This window comes from Marmota marmota, unplaced genomic scaffold (genome assembly GCF_001458135.2).
Source record: "Marmota marmota marmota unplaced genomic scaffold, marMar, whole genome shotgun sequence".
Classification (NCBI taxonomy): Eukaryota; Metazoa; Chordata; class Mammalia; order Rodentia; family Sciuridae; genus Marmota; species Marmota marmota.
In genome coordinates, this window is record NW_026000016.1 from 45,556,838 (window position 1) to 45,581,153 (window position 24,316).

Sequence of the window (24,316 nt, forward strand, 5' to 3'; positions counted from 1 at the left end):
CAGGATGTTTTCCTGCTAAGTTTTTGGAATCCAGTATAAATTTTACACTTGTAGCACATTTCAGTTCAGACTGGCTTCATTTCAAGTGTTTGACAGCTACATGTGGCCAGTGGTTGTCATATCAGACAGGGCGACGCTAAGGTGGCTGCCATTGTCATGGAGGCCGGTTTTATTTCCCTCTGTTTATTTCTGTTCATGGTGAGCAAGAAAAGCCCTAGGCTTGTGTGGTTGCCTCCAGTGTCTTTGGCTAGAGGCAAGCTGGAGAAACCCTAAGTCTGTTCTATAGCTAGGTTTGGGAGAAGAACCTCAAAGGAGAGTGGAGGAGGCTACTTTGAAGAGGAGAGAGAAGCTAGGTGAGTAAAGTCTGGGGCAGACCCTGAGGGAGAAGAGTGGGGAAGGAAGCCAGGACACCAAGATTCTTCCAGGCAGGAAAAGGAATTGCCACAGAATGGTCTGGAGTGTTTCCTGATAGCCATTCCCAGGTCTCTTAGAGGGCAGTATAGCAGCCAGGTCAGTGTCCATCTCAGAGCATAGCAAGTTTCCAGGGTGCAGCACAGTGACAGGAAAACTGTTGGCTGCCACAGCCACCAGAACTGAGCAGCCCCTCTCCTAGAACCGCGCACACAATGTATGTTTCCTAAATGCTGTCTGAATAAATGCGTCTCCCATTCTAGTGGAGGTCCACAGTGAAGGCTGGCGGGACAGATTTTGTTGATGTTAAGTTATGCAAGATTTGTTGCAACTTGAGCTCAAAAGAAAAAGCTCAAGACCTTCCTCAGCCACCAACTGGGTGACCTCATGAAGCCTCAGTTTTTCATCTGTCCATCAGATTGAAGTTTATCTACCTTACAAGGCCATGGGAGGATCAAATGAAATGATGGACACACATACCAGGCTTTAGGTTCTGTAATTATTTGTGCCTGAGCATATTGTGTGATGTCCTAAGACAGCAGCAAAGTGCTCCCCTATGGTCTTCTGGATGTGAGGGGCTCCCCTTCTATTTTTCATAGAAAGGGAAACGACCTTGCCTTATGACCTGGTGCTGTGCGTTTGGTATGATACTCCAGAATCTGTGTCGCAGGGCCCTCTGGGAGTGGGAGAATGGACTGCTTGCCCCTTCTTGACACCCTTCCTAGACCTAAAAAATTTCCAAAGCTGGAGACTTCATTTTTTTTTAAAGTGATAGCAATCCTTTCCCTCCCAACACAGAGGGAAACTGGGTATCTCTACTCTACCCATGGTACACACAAACTGTCACATTATCCTATGAGTCAAAGAGAGAGGGTAAGTGCTCTGCTTGGTGGATATTACAACGTAAGGAACTTGATCCTCTAAAAAATAACATATGTGGCCTCATGTTTCCCCAGGCTATGGAGTGACTGCCCTGTGATCTGCCCATCAGTCCCTCTTTTCCACTGTCCAAGGAGTTTGTCTCTCGTTTGGAGTTTCGTTTCACCCGTCTGGCCCTAAGACTCAGCAGCAAGAACAGAGTGTTAATGGTTCTATTTATCATCTTGTTTGGTTGGCTCTGTCCCTCCGGGGAGGGTGCCAAAGGCCAAGGGAAGGAGTTCGTGCTGAAGCTCTGGGGATCTGTTTGGGGCCTTGGAAAGTATATTTAATGGGAACCGTGTAAATGTCCAAATATAGGCAAATGGTTCAACACAACCATATGATGGATGATGATGTCATCCACTGGAAATGATGTGTAGGAAGAATTTTTAATACATGGGAAAATGAGTATATTATGATAAGCAAAAAAGTGGGAAAAAATTATGTGAATATATGTGCATGCACAGAATTAACTACAAAAGGGAACACACATGTAGAACTATACCCCGCAAAAAAATTGACAATGGCTAAAAAACACAATGAAGAAAAGGCAACCTTTTAAACAAATGGTGCTGGGAAAACTGGATATCCATATGTAGAAGAATGGAACTAGACCCTTATCCCTCGCCCTGTGCAAAAATCAACTCAAAATGGGTCAAAGACCTAGGAATTACACTGCAACTCCGAAAAGAAAACATAGGGTCATCACTCCAACACATAGACACAGGCAACAACTCTCTCAATAGGAGATACACAATAAGAGTTTTATTCAGCCATAAAGAAAAATAGAATTATGTCATTTTCAGGGAAATGGATGGAACTTGAGACCATTATGTTAAGTAAAACAAGTCAAACTCAGAAGGTCAAGGGTCATACATTTTCTCTCCTATGAGGAAGCTCAAGAGAAAAAAGGAAAAGAAAGGCTGGGGCCAAGGGCAGGGATCTCATGAAAATCAAAGGTAGATCAATAGAGGAAAAGGTCAGGATAAGAGGAGGAGAGGGAGGGGGAAGTGTTGGGGAATGATATGGCCAAATTATATCATTGTATTGTGTGCATGTATGAATATGTAACAAAAAAATCTCATTCTTATATACAACTATAAGGCACCAATGAAAATGCAGAAAGAGAAAAATTAACATAAGAAATAAAATGAAGGGAAAAATTGACAATACCTAACATTTAGCTAATAAGACAAAGAATTCCTGGTTATTTTTCCTCTTTTTCACTATGTTTTACACATTGTCTGTAATGAGCCTTATTTCATTATAGGTTATTTTTTTTAAGTCAATCTATAAACAGCACACCTATGCTCTGAGGACTTCCCCTCTTGCCCTTAAGGCGAGGACTATAGGAACTGGACTTAAATCTGAAAACCTCCCAAACAGAAAGACCATTGGCCATTGGAACCTTTGAGTCTTCAGTACTTTAGGGTCATAATTGATATTTTCTTGGTAATTTCAAGATTAAGTTAGGCTTTTCAGCGCAGTAGAGGACACTAAGTAGAAGAGATGGTGCCATTGGATTAGGTGAGAGATCCATCTTGGAGAAACTTAGTAAATTTAGTATAAGCAAATTGCCCAATGTCAGCCCTTAGCAACCAGAATTCCAGGAGAAAATGTAAATCTTTAATGCCCTAAGGCATCCATTATGTAAGGAATTAATTTCTTCCCTATGTATTGAAAATGGGACCAGCTGGTAGGCATCTTTAGCAGTGCTATGGTTGGAATGTGTTCCCCAATGTTCAGGTGAGAAACTTGATCCCCAATATGATGGTATCAAGAGGTGGGGCCTAATGGGAGATGTTTGGTCACAGGAGCACTGCTTTCCTGGATGGATTAATGCTATTATTGTACGGTGGCTTTCTTGTATGAAGCCTGGTTCAGCCCTCTCTTAAGTGCATGCTTGCTTTTCCTCCCTGCCCCACCCTACCCCAACCCCACAACCTCTGGCGTGGAATGACATAGCAAGAAGGCCCTTGCAAAATCCAGCATTTTGATTTTGGACTTCCCAGATGCCATAACTCTCAGCCAAATAAATTTCTAATCATTATCTATTATCCAGGCTGGCATTCTGTGTGGCAGTAACGAACAGATTAAGACAGAGGGAGTGATTTTCTATAGGACTTAATTCTCACTTGCAGAACCTGATTGAGAAAAGAGGATCATTTGTCAACAAGGACCTAATCTTGTCAACAAGAACCTAGTCTCAGTTGTGCACCTCTTTTTCTCCAGCTTTACAACTCTGGCTTCAGATGGGCAGGTCTAAGTCTGTCTACATGGCTATAGAATTCGTATGTGCAAACCTTTCTGGATCACCATATTCACACTAGGGCTCCTCAGAGGGGTGGCTTGCTGAGTGAGTACCATGAGGAAGGCAGTTCCCTCTCCTGCTCTGTGTGGATCCAAAGGGAAATCTGGTTGTAGCAAGTTCTAGAGGGAGCTGTATTATTTTTTCTGGATCTAGAGGCAAAGACACTGCCCTTCCCCCAACATTGTAGGGAAGAATCCACATAATGGGAGCTGCAGACCTTGGCTGGCTAAATATATAACAAATTACTAATATGCTCTTTAGGGTATGTTAAGGGCCCCAGGGATCGTGGGTGGATTTGGTTGAGTCAGTCTGAAAATGTTAGCCTATAATCTCAATCCCTACAGAGATGGAAGAAAGAAGAAATGGAAAAGTTCAAACTAAAGGGAAAATATGATAGAAATCCATGCCAATAATTCAGACCCCAGAGTATAAATTTCGAACTGATTTCATTGATTGTTTACAGAAAATGGGGTAGGGGGGATCACTGCTGAATTTCCCTCCATTTGAGGGTTTGGACCCCAAATGAGATTTACAAGCAGTCTTAGAAGAGTATAGATGGATTCACAACTTCTGTAGATCCAGTCAAATTGGACAAGAATGGCATATGCAAATTCTTCATCCTTCATTCATTCAACTGGCATTGGTTGAGCCAGGCACCAAATTCATCACTTGGGGACATGCGGATGAATAAGAGTCAGTTCTTACCATAAAGAAATTTGGGAAAGCACAGAAACAAACAATGCCAAAGTGGTGTGTTGTGTGTATATGGTGGGTGAAGTGGCAGAAGCTGCAGATGGTACTTTGTAGGCATAGAATCCCAACTGGGGAGATCAGGAAACCTTTCTAGAAGGCATCATACTTGCAAAATAAGTAAGGGTCAGCTAGGTCTGATGTCCCATTTAGGGGCAACAGTGTGTTCAAAAGTACCAAGGAAGCATGACAAAGCTTGGCCCCTCTGAAGAACCAATGGCCTAGTATAACTGCAGCAAACAGTAAATGTCAAGGAGAAGAGTATTAGTAGCTTGAGAGATCGGGAGACGCTGGGTTGCCAAGGGCCCTCTACGCTATGCTAAGGAGTGTAAATTTGATCGTGGAAGCTATGTTGAGCAATTGAAGGCTTTCATGCAGGGAGTGTCAAGATCATGATTTCATTTTATAATAAGACCTTGGCAGCTGTGGGGCAGATGGATTGCAATGGTGCGAGAAGAGATCAGTTAGGAGGTCATGACACTCTTCTAGTTGATAATGATATGGGTGGAAGTGATAGATGTGGAATAGAGAGGAAGGGCAGAGTCAAGAGAGAGCACAGAGGTAGAGTCAGCAGGATTTTATCAACAGGAAATTTGGAAACATTGGGAGAGAGATGAGGGATGGTTAATCCCTAGAGTTATGACCTAGTTGTCTCATAAGATGGCGCTTCTAGTTACCAATGTGTGGAATGCAGGAGGAAAAGCAGATTTAGGGGTGGGGTGACAATGATTAATTATTTTTAGACTGGTTGAATTTGAGACACTTGAAGTATCCAAAAGCAATGGAATGATCTAGAACTCAAAATGGAGATCTAGGCCAGTGATATCTCTATCAGACAGTGCATGAGAACGGTAGGTAGCTGAGTCCACAGGGTGGGATGAGGGCACCCAGCAAAATTGCATGGGAAGGGCAGGATCCTGGGGAACAATCATATTTAAGCACTAAAGGAAGGACTGCTCTCAGAGGAGACTAGGAAGGAATAGCTAGAGAGAGAAAAGGAAAGCCAGCAAATGTGTTGTCCTGGTGCCAAGAGAAATGAGTGTTTTAAGAATGAGAGGGTGCCTCAATACCACAAGGTAAGCAAATAGGATAAAGACTAAACTGTGGCCATGCCCAGTGGCTCCCACCCAGAATCCCAGCAACTCAGCAGGCTGTGGCAGGAGGATTGCAAGTCGAGGTCAGCCTTAGCAACTTACCAATGCCACAGAGGACTGTGGATGTATCTCAGTGGTTAAGTGCCCCTGGGTTCAATCTGCAGTACCAAACAAAACAACAACAACAACAAAAGAAACGAAAAAAGTGTGCAATGGATTAAGCTTAAGCAACAAGGAAGTCCTTGGATACCTCACCAAGACTGATGTTGGCACTTAGGAGACTGGCTGGGGGACCATGAGTGTAGAAGGTATTTCCTCCAGTTTGGCTACAAAGCCAAGGAGGGGAGGTGGGAGCTGGAGACAATAGAAAGGAATGTTGAAGATGGAGGATGGGATGTTTAAAGGAACAAAGCTTCCTGTGCAGGTAGAGAATGGAATCCAAAAAGTGGGTCAGGGTACTAATCTGGAGCAAGAGGAAGTTATCTTTCCCGTGAGAAAGAGAGAAGGTGGAAAGATTGCATATACACGTTTATGTATTTTCAGGTGGCAGAAGAGAAATGTGAAGGCATTCTCTCCTGATGGCTTCCAGTTTCTCAGTGAAATACAAACCTAGATCATCTGTTAAGGGTGCAGATAGATGGGAGGAAAGGGTATCTAGGGCTGAGGTGTAGCTCAGAGGTAAAGCACGTACCTAGCAAGCACAGTGCCCTGGGTTCCATTCACACTCCCACCACAAATAATAATAATAATAATAATAATAATAATAATAATAATAATAATAAAGAATTTAGAGAAAAGTTGATTTTGGAATAACCTCTCAGGGGAGTGAAAGGTACCTGTAGAGGTTTTCTGGGTGGCCTTTGGGATCAGCTGAGGTCATGGGGTTTAATCCACAGAAGCACCTGTGCTATTCTCTCTAGGTGTGATCAACAGCCTGGGTGCAGAACAGAAATGCCAAATGATTGGTCTCATCCTGGGGGGGCGGTGATGAAAGGTTGGAGACACCAGAGCATAAAAATGGAGGATGATATTGAGAATGACCAAAGTAAAATATATACTACAGAGGAAAATAAATAAGGCCAGATAGGGCCTGAAAATTCAGTGGAAGAGAATGAGTCCACACTGGGAGTAAGTAAAGTTAAGGGTGAGAAGAGGCCATGAAGCAGAACATGCTTTTATGTTGCCACCTTTGGGAAAGGTAGAGTTCCAAGGCAGAGGAATCTGGCCTGGCTTTTAGTGAAGTGTCCAAATCTTAACAGGGTGGGTCAGATAGGCAGAATGAGTTTGAAGGATATGATGGCAAATCAAAGATGAACTCCTCTAGAAATGGTAATGATGGCTATCAATTAAGTGCCTACTGTTTGCCAATGCTACATTAATTACACTTTCTTCAACTTTTGCATCTGATCCTTGTAGAGACTCTTCAAATTAGTAGTATCATCCCTATTTACGGATGGAGAAATTAGAGTTTGTTATGCATTCTCTGTGACCCAGTGATTCCACTCCTAGGTACATACCGATCAGAAATAAGTGCACCAAAACATGTACAAAAATGTTCTTAGCAGCATTGTTTGTGATAGCCCCAGACTGGACACAACCCAAATTTCCATTAACAGTGAAATGGATAAATAAATCACATCATGTTCATACAATGGAATACTGCATAGCGATGAAGGTTTAAAAATGCTGTAAGCAGCCAAGCACAGTGGCGCATGCCTGTAATCCCAGTGACTCTGGAGCTAAGGCAGAGGACACAAGGCCAAGTTCAAGGCCAGCCTCAGCAACTGAGCAAAAACCTGTCTCAAAATTAAAAAAAAAAGTTTAAAGAGCTCAGTGATAGGGCATCCCTGGGTTCAATCCCCAGTACTGCAAAAGCAAAACAAACCAAAAGCTATAGACAACAACAAAACTGAATCTCACAAATCTAAGGTAGAATGAAAGAAGTCAGATAAAACACATACTATATGAGTCTATAAAATGTGAAAATAGGCAAGGCTAACCTATCAGGTTAGGAGTCAGGGTGGGGGTTACCTCTGGAGAGGCCGCTTGGGGGCTACTATAGTCCTGCCATGCTGACCATGCTCTATGTCCTGTTCACTTTGTGATCATTCATGAAACTCTACACTTAGGTTTTGTGGACATTTCTTTTTTTTTTTCTTTCTTTCTTTTCTTTTGGAGGAGGGGATATAGGGGACTGAACTCAGGGGCACTCAACCACTGAGCCACATCCCCAGCCCTATTTTATATTTTATCTAGAGACAGGGTTTCATCTAGTTGCTTAGTACCTCACCATAGCTGAGGCTGGCTTTGAACTTACGATCCTCCTGCCTCAGCCTCTGGAACTGCTGGAATTACAGGTATGTGCCACGGCCCCAACTATTTTGTCCACATTTCTGTATGTATTTTATATTTCATTAAAATGCATATTAGAAAAAAATCTATTTTTGTAGAGTACAAATGCAAAATAGACAAGAATAAAAATAAAATAAAGCTTATAAACATAAATTGTTGTCTGAGGCTACACAGCTGGCAAATATTCTATCTGGGAATTAGTCCTATGTCTGTGTGCCCCCGGGTTGGCTCCCTAATCCAGTGCTGGTCCCACTACACCAGTTGTCAGTTGGGGGCTGGGAAAGAACCTGTGTGCTCCCTCCTTCTCCCTGGGCATGGGTGGCCTTGGAGACAGAAGATCGATGCACAGGAGGTGAAAATCTACTGGATTTTCTAGCCGTTTTGGCAGCTGGTTGTTGTCTGTTGGCTGTTCAATGCCAGATTTCATGTCCAGAAGTGTTTTCAGGTCTTCTCTACCCTCACTCAGCGAGCACTTTTTCTTGTGTCCTCAGTCTTCACCTCTGACCATTGTCACAGCTTCCTAAACTTCCTCCCCACTTGAGCCGAGCATACATATGGCTACAGTGCTGCCTGTCCAGAGCACACTTCCACATGGCAACACATCAGAGACCAAACCCTACCTTCCCTCACCACCAGACTGCTTTCCTGCCCAACCCCACTGCCTTCCCTCCTCATGCAGAAATGACAGCCTGCTGCTAAGCCCGACCTGCTAAGTCCGGCACGTTTCATCCCTCCTTGTCTCCTTTCCTGGAGGTATCAAAGATTACCTCTCTACTGAATTACCCTCATCAGCATACAGACATGCAGTAATATTTCCTGTCTTGAAAAAATCCTCTCTGAACCAGGCGCAATGGTGCATGCCTGTAATCCCAGCAACTTGGGGAGGCTGAAGCAGGAGAGTCGAAAGTTCGAAGCTAGCCTCAGCAACTTATTGAGGCCCTAAGCAACTTAGTGAGGCCTTGTCTCAAAATAAAATACAAAAAATGGCTGGGGATGTGGCTCAATGGTTAAGCACCTCTGGGTTCAATCCCAGGTACCAAAAAAATCCTCCCTGATTACATGTTTGCCTCCAGCTGTTTTTGCTTTCCACTAGAACAAAGCTGAGGAGAAAGAGAGAGAGAGAGAGAGAGAGAGAGAGAGAGAACTTGTCTATATTCTTCTATCTTCAATCCTTATCTGCTTTTCTATTGAATGCACTCTTCACTACAGTGAAATAATTCTTATTTAGGCTCCCATTTTACCAGTTGATTTTCTATGGTTGATTCTCTGTTCTCATCTTATTAACCTCTCAGCAAGAATGGACATGGTGAAGTGCTTTATTCCTTGAAGCCCTTTTACCACTTGATTTTATAAAACCACTGTTTCCTCCCACCTCTAGGTCCTTCCATTTACTCCTTATCTTCTTCTAATTCCTCAGTGTTGGTATAGGAAGGGCTGGGTTCTTGGCCCTCTGCTTTCTTCCGTCTGCATCCCTGAGTGATCTCTACTAGGCCCATGGCTTTACATAGCATCTAATGACTCCCAAGTTGAAGTTTCAGTTTAACCTCCCTGCTGAGCCTTAACTCCCTGTCCACCCAGCATTTCCACTTGGGGAGTGTCTGCTAGCACGATGAACTTAACATGTTCAAATTTGAATTTTTACGCTTCCCCAAACCACTCCTTTTCTGCTGTTTACCATATTGGTAAGTGACATCAAATTTACCCAATAGCTCTGGCAGGACTTGTCACCCCAACTCCTCTCTTTGCCCCAATACATTAGGTAGTCTTTTTGTGCTACCTTTAAAGTATTTCCAGAAGCTTCCATTTTTTATTCAACTTTTCTTTCTTTCTTTTTTAAGAGAGAGAGAGAGAGAGAGAGAGAGAGAGAATTTTAATATTTATTTTTTAGTTTTCGGCGGACACAACATCTTTGTTTGTATGTGGTGCTGGGGATTGAACCCGGGCCACACGCATGCCAGGCGAGCACACTACCGCTTGAGCCACATCCCCAGCCCCAACTTTTCTTGATCTCACTCCTGAGTGGCTGCAGCACCCTTCTAACGGGTCTTGCTCCTCCTCTCTTACCCTTCTATGTCTGTTCATATGACAGTTGGCAGAATGAGCCTTTCAAACCATGTAACTTATCACATCTCTCCCCCACTGTAAACCCTCCAAAGACTTCTCACCACACTTTGAATAAAAATCCAAACTCTGGACTGGGAAGCAGCTCAGTGGTAAAACAATTGCATAGCATGAGAGAGGCCCTGGGCTCCACCAAAAAGAAATAACCAAAAATAAGTAAATAAGTAAATCCAAACTCCTCTGATGCCTGCCCTAAAACCTCTACACTATCGGAACCCTGCTTCCTTCTGGGGCCTCATCTTCTCTAGTCCCCCCCCCTACACCCCAGCTCTCTCTGCTTCTGTTACCCTGGTTTTGCTTTTTCTCTGGTGCATTGAATGGCTGCCACCTCAGGGCTGTGTGTAGCTGTCCCCTGGGCTTGGAAAGCTCTCTCTCCAGGCTGGCTGCATTCCAGGCACAGCTCAAATGTCACCTCTTTGGTGAAAAAGACACTGACAACTCCATTGGAAAATGGTCCCCCACCAATATGGTCAATTACATACGGGGTCCTTGCCTCTGCGTGCTCTGTGTGGTCTGGGTGTGCAGGTGTGTGCGTTGGGGGAAGGTGGACATGAGCAGGGGGAGCATGGAAAATGAGGGGTTAAATCTACAGACTGAGCCTCTGTGCTAATTCTCTCTCTCTCTCTCTCTTTTTTTTAAGAGAGAGAGAGAATTTTTTAATATTTATTTTTTAGTTTTTGGCGGACACATCTTTGTTTGTATGTGGTGCTGAGGATCGAACCTGGGCCGCATGCATGCCAGGCGAGAGCGCTACCGCTTGAGCCACATCCCCAGCCCTGTGCTAATTCTCAATGTGGTATTTTTCTTTTTTTAATATATATTTTATTTTTTAGTTGTAGATAGACACAATATCTTTATTTTATTTTTATGTGGTGCTGAGGATCGAACCCAGGGCCTCGCATGTGCTGGGCGAGTGCTCTACTGCTGAGCCACAACCCCAGTCCCCACAAAGTGATTTTAAAGAAACATCTTACACTAACTCATCCTAGCTCTGCTCTGATTTAAGATAATAGTCCCGTTACAACCTACTATTCACAGGGCTGAGGAGCGTCTGCCCAAGACTCCTCTTCTGATAAGAAAAAGACAGATTGTTCTGACTAGAGACTGGAAAACTCAGTGGTGTCAAGGTCGTGAAACTGAATTTCAGATAAAACCACACAGCTCAAACCAAGATGACCTTTAGGTTGCCTTTAGGTCCTTGGCATATTAGTTAATCTTGTCGTAATTATGATCTTTTTACTCCTGTGGGTTTCACTTAGATAGTCATGAGTAAAACACACACAACAGGGATTTAGAAATATGATACAATCCAACTGACAGTCGAGAGTCAGGAGATGGTCATCGGGCAGGACCCTCTGAAAATTGCCCTTAACCCCAATAAAAGCTGAGCTCACAGAGAAGTGAGTTGTGGATCTCCTCTTTAAGATGATCTCCTCTCTTGGGGCTGGGGTTGTGGCTCAGTGGTAGAGCGCTTGCCTAGCACGCGTGTGAAGCACTGGGTTCAGCCCCCAGCACCACATAAAAAAATAATAATAATAAAAAATAAACTAAATAAAGGTATTGTGAACATCTACTAAAAATATATATTAAAAAAGATGATCTACTCTCTCTCTTGCGAGTGTCTTTTCCCCCTTCTTTTTTCTCATCTAATAAGTTTCACTATAATTTTACTACATCTCTTGTCTTGCTCGAAATCTCCTCTTGCCAAGACACAAGAGCTAAGAACACAATGCAGCTCTCCAGTAACACATGTATTGTCTGTCCAGACCAGAAGAACATGTATAATCTCTAAGAGGGCAAGGACCTTGTCTGTCTTACTCATTACTCTGTCCTAATATTTAAAAAGTGGCTTAATGCAATAGACGCTCACTAAATAGTTGAGGAAATGATTTAATGGAGTCCTCCTCCCTCCTTATAAATACAAAATGTGACTCATGAATCCTGTGCACAAAAAGAACAAAGAGGCTGGGGGTCCAGCTCAGCGATAGAGTCAGTGCTTAGTATATATGAGGCCCTGGGTTTGAGCCCCAGCACACAAGCACACAAAAAGACAGAAGAAGGAGGAGAAAGAAGAGAAGGAGGAGGAAAGAAGGAAGACAACTGGAGTGAGTGGAATGGATGAGAGTGAAAGGAAGGAAGAAACAATGCTCATGGGACCTTAGCACTGGGTTTCCGACCCAGCACACTGCTTGGGGTCTATGTAGACTGTTTAATTTAAACCTCCTGCTATCATCTGCCTAGGCATTGCATTTTTCCTTTTCTAGATTGGAAAACTCGGGCTCAGAGAGGTGAAGTAACTTATTCAGCACACATAACCAATAACTGGTAGAGTAAAATGGGAATCTGGGTCTGGCTGGCCTCTGAAGAGATATTCTAACCACCAGACTCAATACACTCTGCACCCAAAGCTTAACCTGGAATTAGGCATGGGGGGTCGGGAGTGGAGGGATGTTTTACCTCTCACCTGCTGGTTTCACGAGGCAGGGGTCCTCCTGTTCCTGATCATTTGATCTGGAAGGAAGGGCCACAACCTGACTAAGCCTGTGGGTCCTGGTGGAGGGAAGGCAGGTGAGGGGAGGATAGGGTGGAGGGTGTGGGGCAGGAGGCCTTTCTATTCCTAGCTGTTTGTAAACAGTGTCCTGACGACCTGGCTTGCCCTTTCTGCAGTGGACCCCAGAGATAGCTGAGGCCAAAGTTTCCCAAAGCAGCCTTGGCTTTTCTGAGATCATGCTGGGGGTGGAAGGGAGCAGACAAGAATTCTCCAGTCCTGACATCTCCCCCTAATCTCCCTTTCCTCTGCCATTTTTTTTTTCCAACTCAGCCACTCAGTTTGGACCCTCAAGGTTGGGGTATAAAATAAATTAGGCAGAGACTTCAAGAAATCAGGGAACTGGAGCTCAGCACTAAGTAATTAAATAAGCCTTGCCTTCTTCCTTAAAATTAACTCTGCTTTTCTTCCTCCCCTTTCCCCTCCCCTTTCCCCTCTCCTTTTCTGTCCCTCTGTTCCCTTCTACTGATGGCATTTTTTTTAACCTCAAGAGAGATTTAAAAAATGTTGATTTGGCATATAGGCAAGTATAAAGGGGAGTAAGAACATTCTCACTCCCCTGATGTGCTAACACTTCATACTATTTAATCCTCACAGTAACTCTTCAAGGGTGATTTTATCTTTGCCATTTGACAGGTAATGCTAATGAGGTTATGCTAATGAGATCGCAGATAAGGCCCTTGGCACCACCAGGTGGTCAATAAAGTTCAAGTTCTTCCTAGCTTACCCAACTGACTCTAGTTCATTTGTGCATCAAGGGGCTGAAGCAGAATTCAAACCTGACCTATCTGATTCCAAAGAACCACAGACCTATCTCACCACCCTGCCCTGATGCTAGGATGTAGGAATGGGAACTGATCCTCTGGATCCAGACCACTTCTTTTTGCTGGTTATACCGAGGGTGGTCTAACAAATTACCTAATCTGAAAGGGTTGTATACTATAGTTCAGGATGTTCCGTTTATCCAACTTGGAAGGCATATTAAAATCAACTTCTCTTCCTGCACCCAGGGCTATGTGCTTTGTTGCATTCCTGCTGTGCTGTGTGTGTGTGTGTGTGTGTGTGTGTGCAAACATACATGTAGGTTGCATATATCTCCTGGTGCACTTCACTCAAGGCTTTGCCCACTCAGGGTCCAGCTGTGAATATGCTGACATGGTCTGACACCAACTCACAGTCTCTTGGAGAAAGATTGTGGGAGGGGAGACAGGTCAGAAGAAGGCTTTGTCCAACCCTTCCTGTCCTAGCCTGGGGACCGTGTGCCCCTCCCCTTCACAAAGCAGGAAGCCTCCAGGCCTCCATGATGCTGGTGTACCCTCCCCCTTGGCCAGTGGCACTCACATCCCTGCTGGGAACCATCTCCCAGCCCCCTTTCACTGTTGAGCCATTTCATTTTCCCAAGTGTTCCTCGGTCCTGTCCACTTGTCCTGCCTCCCTGTGGCATTTTTCTCCCAGACATGTTTTCATACCTATTGTCCTGACAAAGAGATGCTCACTTACCCCAAATCCTTTAACTAAATATTATGAGCACACAGAAGAACACTTCTATGAGTAAGAATAACACTTAAACATCTGTGGATCCTACCACCTAGTTTAAGAAAACAGCTGCTTTGCCAAACTCTGGATGGAGGCAGCTTTCAAACTCCAGGGAGAGAATGTAAACTTATCCAGCCCTCTTTGGGTGCCTGCTCTTGCCTCCCCGGGTGGACAGGTCCCCATCACCTCTTCTGCCCTCTCCACCCCGGCCTCCAGGGCTATTTTGGGTGAGTACCAGTCGGGGTTAATCCCCTTAAGCGTTGAGCCGTGCTGCCCAGTGTGCTCCTGACCAACCTGTCTCTGCAAAGGGCATGCTGAGGGTTTGGGTTAGCAAGCAGCAGCGGCATTCCCACCCCACGGGGATAAAAGGGCGCTCCCCAGGGAACCTGGACTCGTGGGAGAGGGGCTGCTGAGGCTGTATGCGCAACCGGAGGCTCAGGCCCAACCTCAGGTTTGTTTCTCAAGTTCACTTCTAGGAAGAACTTCCTCTGCCCCGTAGCTCAGCTGCCCCTGCCCCTGCCCCTGCCCCTGCCCCTGCCCCTGCCACTGCCCCTGGCTGTGTGCAGGTGCTAATCCTCCACCCCCGTAGCCCCAGAGAGAAGGAAGGAGAGGCAGGCTGGAGATTTTCTTTCCCACTTTGGAAGGAAAGAAAACACACGCACGGGTTGACCTGTTGGGATCTGGTTCCTGAAACCTGAGCCAAGCCAAGGTCTCACTGGACCGTCCACTGCACACTTGCCCAGGGGCTTTGTCTTCCACCTGGGCTGAAAGAGAACTCCCTGAGGACTGGGGTGGAAGCTGCTGTCTGTACCTTTAAAGGGGGCAGACGTCCCCAGTCAGTTCTGCCAAGCCCACCTTCAGTCTCACCCTCACCCCTTGCCTGCACCCATGGGACCTTGCATTAGCATTTGCCTTTTGGAATTACATAAATTGGAGAAGGAGATACTCAATAAAATGAATAATTCCAGAAAAGAGGGGGTGGGGGTGTTGGTCAGTGGTGGAGCTCAGCATGCTCAAGGCCTTGGTTCAATCCCCAGCATAATAAATAAGTAAATAAAAGTGATGTTCTGTGCAGTGGTGGCCACACTGCTGTGGGAGGCTGAGGCAGGAAGATTGCAAGTTCAAAGCAACAGTGAGGTGCTTAGCAACTCAGTGAGACCCTGTCTCTAAATAAAATATAAAATAGGGCTGGGGATGTGGCTCAGAGGTCAAGTGTCCCTGAGTTCAATCTGAAAGAAAGAGAGAGAGAAAGAGAGAGAGAGAGAGAGAGAGAGAGAGAGAGAGAAAGAAAGAAAGAAAGAAAGAAAGAAAGAAAGAAAGAAAGAAAGAAAGAAAGAAAGAAAGAAAGAAAGAAAGAAAGAAAGAAAGAAAGAGAGAGAGAGAGAGAGAAAGAAAGAAAGAAAGAAAGAAAGAAAGAAAGAAAGAAAGAAAGAAAGAAAGAAAGAAAGAAAGAAAGAAAGAAAGAAAGAAAAAGAGAAAGAAAGAAAGGTAGTCCTGAGGGTGAAACTGGAGTGCCCAGACCAGGTGCCCAGCCTTGCTTGGGGGGATCAGGGAAGTCTACCTGAAAGTAGTGTTATATGATACAGGAAGGAAAAATAGGAGGTGACCCGGAAGAGGCCTGGGGGAATATTGACAAAAGACAACACAGGTGGTTAGCAGTCCTGAAGATCCTCAGCTGAGGCAGAAGCAGGTAGGTCCCTCCCATAGTCTAGCCCCACCTCCCCACCCCAGCTAGGATCTGAACCTTAAGGCTCTCCCTCCCCAGGAAAGGCCCAAGTTGGCCTCCCTCCCACTCTTTTTTTTAATATTTATTTTTTAGTTGTAGGTGATGGACACAATATCTTTATTTCATTGTTAGTGTGGTGCTGAGGATTGAACCCAGTGCCTCAATGCTAGGCGAGCACTCTACCACTGAGCCACAACCCCAGCCCCCCACTCTTGGTTTCTATTTACACTTTTTTATTATGGAAAAATTCAAACATATCAACCAAAGTAGAGAAAAACTACACAATGAACAGCTCCGTGGACCATCACCCAGCTTCAACCATCAGACACTCGTGACCAATCTTGTTCCATCTATACTCCCGGTCTGAACATTTTAAAGCAAATTCCCTAATCCAATTTTCTCCATAAATATTTCAGGATTTATGTCTAAAAGATAAGCATTCTTTTATAAATAGACCCATCATCACACTAAAAAGGAATTAACAAAAACGCCTTAATACCATCTGCTGTCTTCCCCTCATCCATACTTGGTTTTATAAGTCATGGTCCTGCTTACGAAGGTAGGGTTAGGGTTAGGAGACTATGTGACATCTACTGCTCCTGTGACAATACATGACTGCATAGCCACTCATCTGTCACTCCTCTCTGGTAGTTCTATGTGTATGTGTTTTGTGACTCTGGGCCATAAATTCTTCAGAGTAAGGTTTGGCACCATTGCCCTTTTGTACCCCGGTGTCACACATCTTAGTCAGGCAGGCCATTTATTGGGGGCGGTTATTAAAACTCCCTGAGAATTATTTTCTTCATCTGTGTAATGGGAGTAAAAATACCCATCTCCCAAGACTTGTGAGGCTTAAAGAAAAAAGGATGAATGAGCTTAACAGGTAGAAGGTTCTCGGTAAATGCTCAACTTGCTGCTCTTCCTCAGATCCAGTGAGACTGCGTCACATTCTCTGGCTCCACTATCTTCCGGTTCCTCATTGCAGCAGATCTCAGGAGAGAGGGCTGCTGCAGTAAGTCCAGCAGTCTGGAGCTGCCCCACCGTTCTGAGGCTGTGGCACTGGTGATCCCCAACCTAAGCACCAGGCTTTGTTCATTTGCTGTGGACACTGAGGAACAGGTGTGGCCTGCAAAACCTCCAGGGAACTGAGGGAAGGGAGGGCTAGAAGGAGCAGAGATTGCTTTTGGCTCACTTGGCCAATTTCTGAGTTAATTGACCTAACTGAATCCATGGTTCGTAGCTGCCATTTATTGTTTATTATATGCCAGCCTCTGTGCTAAGAGCTTTCTGTTATCATCTCTCAGTTTTCATAACAGTCCCATGAGGTGGATGCTATTATTCTCAAGAAACACTGGGAACAAATAAAAAAAGAGAGACACTCGTAGTCACATCAGGTTTCTCTGATATTTAAATCTAAGTCCTTGACCCCACACTCACTATTTTGCTAATGGTGTTAAAGAAGTCACTTTTTTATGGTTCATTCCCATTCACCCAGATTTGCAGATGTGACTTCTGCCCGCTGTTCAGCATACATCCTGAACTCCAGCCAGCCTTTACGCCAGTGAATGCCCTTGAACTGTGTACGAGTATGAGGATCAGAACAGCCTAACTCCATGATCCTGAAGGCAGTTCCTTTTTTTTTCAGTTGTTAATGGATCTTTATTTTATTCATTTATTTATAATTGGTGCTGAGATTCAAACCCAGTGCCTCACGCATGCTAGGCAAGTGCTCTACCACTAAGCCACGACCCCCACCCCTTGAAGGCAGCTCCTTAACCTGAGGACACACACACACACATTCACCACCCTTTATTCCTTTATTCCCTGGCTCTGTCTGCAGGATCAAGTGTGGAACTGGTAAGGGGGAGGGCAGCGGGGCAGGGGAGAGGAGGCAGGCCATGGTATTAACTGGCTGAGCAGAAAAGCTGGAGAATGAAAGTTCTAGGAGCACAAGAGTCACTTGCCTTCTCTGTGGCCTAAACATTGTACTTCATTACTAAGCCCTGTTCTGTTCAGGGCTTGGAATATAGTTCAATAGTAGGGCGCTTGCCTAGCATGCACAAGGCACTGCGTTTGATCCCTAGTATTGTTTAAAAAAAAAAAGAAAGAAAGAAAAGAAAAGAAAAAAGTTCTCTTTGACCTTAGCCTCCAGAAGCCACTGGACACAAGGCAGCCATAGGCCCAGGGACTAGGGACTGCGAGTGAGAGAAGAGCAGAGCCAAACTCCAGAGAGAATGTTTGGGGACTAGGGCAGGAGTCACAGAGCTGCCAAAGTTTTGGTGGCATTTCATTTCTTTCTGTACATTTCCTGATAGCTGTCCTGAGACAGAAGGCCCTCGCAGTAAATCCTGTCATTTTTTTTTTCTATAAGTGATTTGGCATTTACTCTTCATTATCATACTGCATCAGGGGCAACCACCCTCCCAAGGGTAACAACCCAGACCCCCTGGCTTCCTACACTCTCCTCACTTCTTGGCAGAGCCTTAAACACTGGCCCAGTGGGTGGCAGGACAGAGACAGAGTCTCACCTCCTTCACTTATTTTACCTCTACCCCTTCTCACCTCCTTCCTACTTTCTCATTCCTACTCTTGAGAAGTCAGGACCATGTCTCCCAGGGTACTCTGACAAGAAGTCAACACAATTGCATATCTAGCCAGACATTCCATGCAGACATTCCCAGTTTCTCTGTGGGAATGAATGTTACTTTGATGTTGCGTGCCTCGGTGTCCATAGAAGTAAAACAAAAGACAAGGATTGAAAATGAACTTTTTCCTGCAAGAATTCTCAAGTAATGGATACTGTGCAAGAGACGGAGCTGAGTAGAAGAAGAGAACTAGTGCAAAGTCTTAGCGCCCTTTTCCCCATGGACCAAGCAATCCCGTAAAGTCAGACTCAATTGGAGGCCACTTTTGTTTGTCCAAAGGAAACTCATATATGAAAGAAATGGTGAAGAAAAATAATTCCTCCATGCCAACGCAGGAAAACAGAAAGCAAGCCGTGCTTCATTTCATCCTAGATGTGGGTAGATGCTCCCAAACAGTCACTACTTTCTTTCCTCTGTTCTCTCCTGCATTCCTAGCAAAGCGACTTAATTAATTTATAAAGGGCTGAATGCCAAAAGGGGGGGAATGGTCCCTCAACAGGCTTCTCCAGAGAGTGGAAAATGGAAGGAAGGAAGGAAGGAAGGAAGGAAGGAAGGAAGGAAGGAAGGAAGGAAGACACAGCACCTCACCCTTCCTGGGAATAAAAGGGAAGCTTTCGGGTTAAGACATGTGCCAGCCCATAGATCCTGGCTTTGGGAAGCCCATCTTCCCCATCCCAAGCTTCTCTGAATAGTTTCTATGCTATGAGGAGCTCATAGGTCAGGGGAAAGATGACTCTTTGTTTTACAAGGAGGATTTAGCTTCTCTTCTTTGGTAGCTGGCAGGAAACTGCAAGCATTCTATTCTTGCGTCCCTCCTCCCTATAGGATGAGATGAACATGAAGGAGAAAACAGATGTCAGGGACCAGGATGAAGTCAACTGGACAACAAATACTTCAAGGACACCTCCCAGCTCCCTTTCTACTGGTAGCCCTGTTTGTTTTGTGAGAGGCTGTATTCCTGCAGCATACAACTTCTGCTTATACAACAGAAATTAGGGGTGGGAGATTCACACTGCTAGTCTAGTGATGATAGTTCTAAAGCATTTAATCCTTTGCCATCGAGAGCAGTTCCTCTGAGGAAAGATGCATCCTAGCCAAGGAGTCAGGGTTCCCAGCCCTCCCTCCTCCCTCTTCCCTCCAGGGTATGTCACTCACATCCATGGACATCTCCCTCTGAATAAGTTTCTTGGTCTCCTTTTCACAGAAGTTGAGCATGGCTTCCCGGTTGTATGCGCCCGTGGACTGTTTGTCCGTCAGGTTCCTCTGTCGCAGCCCCACGGGAATGCTCCCATCTGGGTCCACCACGTCTAGCTCTTTCTCCAGCTCCTCCATCTCCTCCGGGGACAGGGTGGACAGCAGACTGTCGATGTCAGGGTCTTCACTCACCTGCCGGCGATACTTGGCTACCTTCGACATATTGGCAAAGTGGGCTACGGCTCTTGCCGGGACTATGGGAATGCTGGTGGGCAGGGAAGGGTCAGGGGGGCAGATCTGGATGGAGCCAAGTGAAGCTTAGGAGCAAACCTCCAGCTGGTCAAGGACTGCAGCTCCTTGGCCCCGCCGAGCCACAGGTGCTCAGTGGACACAGCAGCCTCCCTGCAGCCCAGGGCTAGCGGACCCTGCCTGGTCTAACCAGTGGCCAATAAGACCCGGCAACTGCCTGCCCTGAAAGGAGAAGCCAATCCCCAAGCTGGGGGCGGGCCTGCCTCTCTGTCAGAGCTGTTTGAAACTTGAGGACATTCCAGGGAATCTTGGAGCGCTGCGTGACCAAATTTAGTACAGAGCAGTTTAGCCTTTTAAAGACAAGGGGGGCATGCAATGAGAAAGAGAGACAAAAATGCGGAGTCTGGAAGAAGCGGACCGCAGCCCGGAGAGCCAGAAAAGCAGGACGAGGACATGTGAGTTCAGGAACTGGCCAGCCCAAGGCATGCCCTGGTCAAACGCACTTTGCTTCTCTGTTGCCAGGTGGATGTTGCTGTGGCCAGCGTGTGGCTCATTGACTCCTTTCTACTGTATTTGGTAATGTGCGGGGGACACCCAAGTGTTTATAGCCCCAGGAAACACACTTGATTTTAACAGGAGCCATGCTACGCTCCACCTACTCATTCTCTTAAACCAAGGCGAAGCTGAATGCTAAGCATCACAGGCTGTGTCTGACCTCCAGAGAGAGGGCAGGGGTCAGTGTGGGTTGAGGGTGGAGGGCAGGAATAAGCCCCTTTCACAGTGCACCCAAACTGAAAACTGGAAGTCTGTTTGAGGAACAGCATGGGATCTACTGGACTCTGGAAACTCTTAAAGAGCTGTCAGTTTCCATGAGCCCCCAGGCTCTAGGGAAGAGGGTTCCACCCTGTGTCCATTCTCATCTTTCTTCCTCTGCTGGGGCATCTGTAGAAAGACCTCCTTGGGGAGCATTGAGGAGGAGCCAGCAGGTTGCCACCCACATATAAATCCAGAGCACAATTTAACATGTCTTCAGAGAAATACAATTCTGGGCCATTGGGAGAGATACTATTGCAATGGCTCTGGCATGTCGCATCAAAGGGCTTTCCACCACTCATCCATCATGCTGCCCTGCGCAACTCACAGACATTCAATCTCCTGCCCCCCTCCCTCCTGCCACAAAATCCCTTCTAGAAGCCCTGGTGTAAACCATCGGGGTAGATGCTTCGATCTTTCCTGGCATCTTTCCATCCTAAGCCAGAGAGAGACAGTCACTTGATCAGCGTTTGCTGAGTTCAGGGATCGTCTGGGACTAAAACTTGGCCGTGGCATTCATGCCCACTAGTCCAGCTTAGGCAAAAAAAGGTACTGACTGGTGAGACTGGAGGACAAAAGTGCTGCAGGTAGATGGGAGAATGGAAAAGGACTAGAGAACCTTAGGGGTTTTCATGTAAGTGTCAGTAGTTAGGGGTTGGCCGTGATAAACATGTATTTATTGAGTGCCTATTATGTGACAGGTGACTGCTCTGAGAACAGGGAATGTAAATAAGGATGTAAATCAATTTGGTCCTTGTCCTTTGGGAGCCTAGGATCTACCAGTGAAGACAGTTATTAAACAAATAATCCTTAACTAATTAAAAGTCTGCAAAATGCCTCAAAAGAGAAGTACAGAGGCTATGGGAACACACAACCGAGGAGGCTGGACAGCAGTGTGGTTGCAGAGATACGAGCTTGCACTCTTCAGACAAACAGACCTGGTATTGCTGCTTTCTGGTCATATAACTTTGGGAAAATTTTCCTCTCCTCTGAGACTTAGCTTCTCCTGTCAGTAAAATAACAACTTCCCCCGCTCCTTGTAGGATTGTTATGGACACTAAATTGTCATATATATGAAAACATTTAGCTGATACAAGAGAAACATAGTATTTATTTATTTATTTATTGTTTTGTTTTATTTTGTTTAGTACCAGGAATTGTCTGGTACATTGGTGCAGGGTTGCTTAACCATTGAGCCACATCCCCAGCCCTTTTTATATTTTATTTAGACACAGGGTCTTACTAAGTTGCTTAGGGCCTCACTAAGTTGCTGAGGCTGGCTTTGAACTGGAAATTCTCCTGCCTCAGCCTCCTGGGTTGCTCTGATTACAGGCATGTGCCACAGAGCCTAGCCAATTTGAAGTTTTAGAATTATTTATACTTATTCTTATCCTAGGTCCTTTTTGTTCAACCCACCTCTTCTTTCCTCTTTTCCTCCAGCAGTAACCACCCTCAGTACACACCCACATACACAGACATGCACACACATTTTCTCACTTAGTTCCCATTCATGCATTTAAGCATTTATTCAGATACTACTAAATATATATATCACCCTGCTAGGCACCATGGATAGAGGGATACAAAATAATTACAACACTCTTAAAAATGTATACATATTTCCCTTTGTTTTCTTTTTGCAGTACTGGGGATTGAACCCAGGCATGCTCTACTACTGAGCTAAATTCCCAGCCCTTTTTACTTTTTGAGACAGGGTGTTACTAAATTGTTGAGGCTGGCCTCAAACTTGCAATCTTCCTGCCTCAACCTCCCAAGTAGCTGGGATTACAGGCATGTGTCATTGTACCTGGCCAAAAATATATAATTTAATGGGGTAAAACAATAGTTATTCTGTAGGGGAAAAAAAAAAAGCAAGAGATACTATTAGGAACTATTAGGAGTCCTAAAAAGGAAGATGCATTAATTTTAATTCATTCTCACTCTTACCTGGAAGAGGCATCATCTTCTGGGACCTCAGGCTGTGAAGCCCCCCTAGCCAACCTCTAATGCCCAATTAGCTGAGAGCAGCTCTTCAGCTTCCTGAGATTCTTCTCTCTCAGGCTTTTTGCCAGTAATGTTCATTGTTCCCTGAAGAGGAAGCAGGGACTGAATGCACATAACTATCTCAGTCCTGGGATCAGCCTCTGTACCATTTGGTTTCAGTGGCCTTCTCCCCCGAGCCTAGGTCCCTGTTCTAGAACACACTAAAAAAAAAAACAAAAACAAAAAAACCTTCTAGACAGCTTCTAGACACAAGGGCAGAATCCATGGCTGAAGGATATGGAAAATAACATCCCCCAAGAAAAGGGGAATGACAGTCCCCAGGGAGAAGGGAGGACAATGGTGACAATGGGTCCCTGGAGAGAGAAGGTAAACATTTGGCCCTGGGTCCTGGACTTTCATCCCTTTCCAGTGACACTGAGCCAGGGAGGAAGGAGGTAATCATTAGGCTCTGGGCTTTAGTCTTTCATCCTTTCCCAGCAACAGGTCCTGGAGGGCAAGGCAAACAAATGGACTCTGGGCTGTGGCTTTGGATTTTCATCCCAGTAACAGTGAGTTTCAAGCTTTTACAGCTGTTTCCCTGAGTTAGATTTTTAACCTACACAATGAGGAGCCCTGCGTGACCAAATTTAGTACAGAGCAGTTTAGCCTTTTAAAGACTGCCCAGCCAGCACGTCCCAAGTCTCTAATGATTAAGTCACACTAAACATTCTGTTAGGATTAACTCTCATTAAGACTTATAAAAACAGACCCCTCTTGTAAACAGTTGCCATTTTCTCCCCTGAAAATGTGCTGTTGCATCCATCCTTAATAAAGACTGCTTGCCGATCCACTTGAGGTCTGCTCCTGTTTCAGTTATTTTTGCTAACAATGGTCTCCTAACCAAAGGTGTCTACACACGAACCCCGGTAACTTCTCTGCCTCAGGTCCCATGGTTCCAAACAGCTGACATAACATTCTGAAGCTCTTGGATCCCTAGATTCCCAGGGATCCCTGAGTCTGCTTTTAGACTCGGAATGTCTTCCTTTGAAAGGCACCACAGCTGGGACCTGTACAGCCTCCTCCAGGCCCTGCCACCAGGGGCCACACAGGTATGGTGGCCATGGTTGCCCAGGCTCAGAATCCTCTTCCATCTGAACAAATTCATCCTGGGGGTCAGGAGATTCTGGCTTAGCCTATTCCTCACAGAAAATTAAGCATGTTGTTGCTAGAGGTGTGGAGAGGGAAAAAAGAAGAAAGAGACTCTAAGTTCCAGTTGAACTATATGGTGGGGGCTGGGGATGTAGCTCACGGGTAATGCACTTGCCTAGTACATGTGAGGCCCTGAGTTCAATCCATGGGACTGCAAAAACAAACAAAAGGAAAAAAAATGTGGTGGGATGAGAGAGGGATAGTGAGGATCCAGACTCATTTAACTAAGGCTTAGGTGGCTCTCAATGGGACTGGAATTCCCCAGGAAAGTCACATCTTCTAGAATATAGGGTGGTAGTATAGTATAGTGGACAAGATCACAGGCTCTGGAGTCAAATTACATGGGTTCAAATATGAGTTGTGTAACCCTGGGTAGGTTATTTAACCTCTCTGAGGCCTAGGAAATGGAAAATTAGGATATTAAAAGTATTTACCTAATACTGTCTCATAGAGTTA

General features: G+C 45.2%; 1 protein-coding gene across 1 annotated transcript in view; it reads right to left on the reverse strand.

Annotated features, from left to right (window-relative positions):
- Lmod1 (leiomodin 1) overlaps positions 1-20,073 on the reverse strand; it is a 40,434-nt gene extending 20,361 nt beyond the window's left edge. The window contains exon 1 of the mRNA XM_015483829.2: positions 19,568-20,073. Coding sequence (XP_015339315.1) covers positions 19,568-19,828 — 261 coding nt within the window. The 5' untranslated portion in view covers positions 19,829-20,073. The remainder of the gene's footprint in view (positions 1-19,567) is intronic.
- Positions 20,074-24,316: the final 4,243 nt, after the last annotated feature.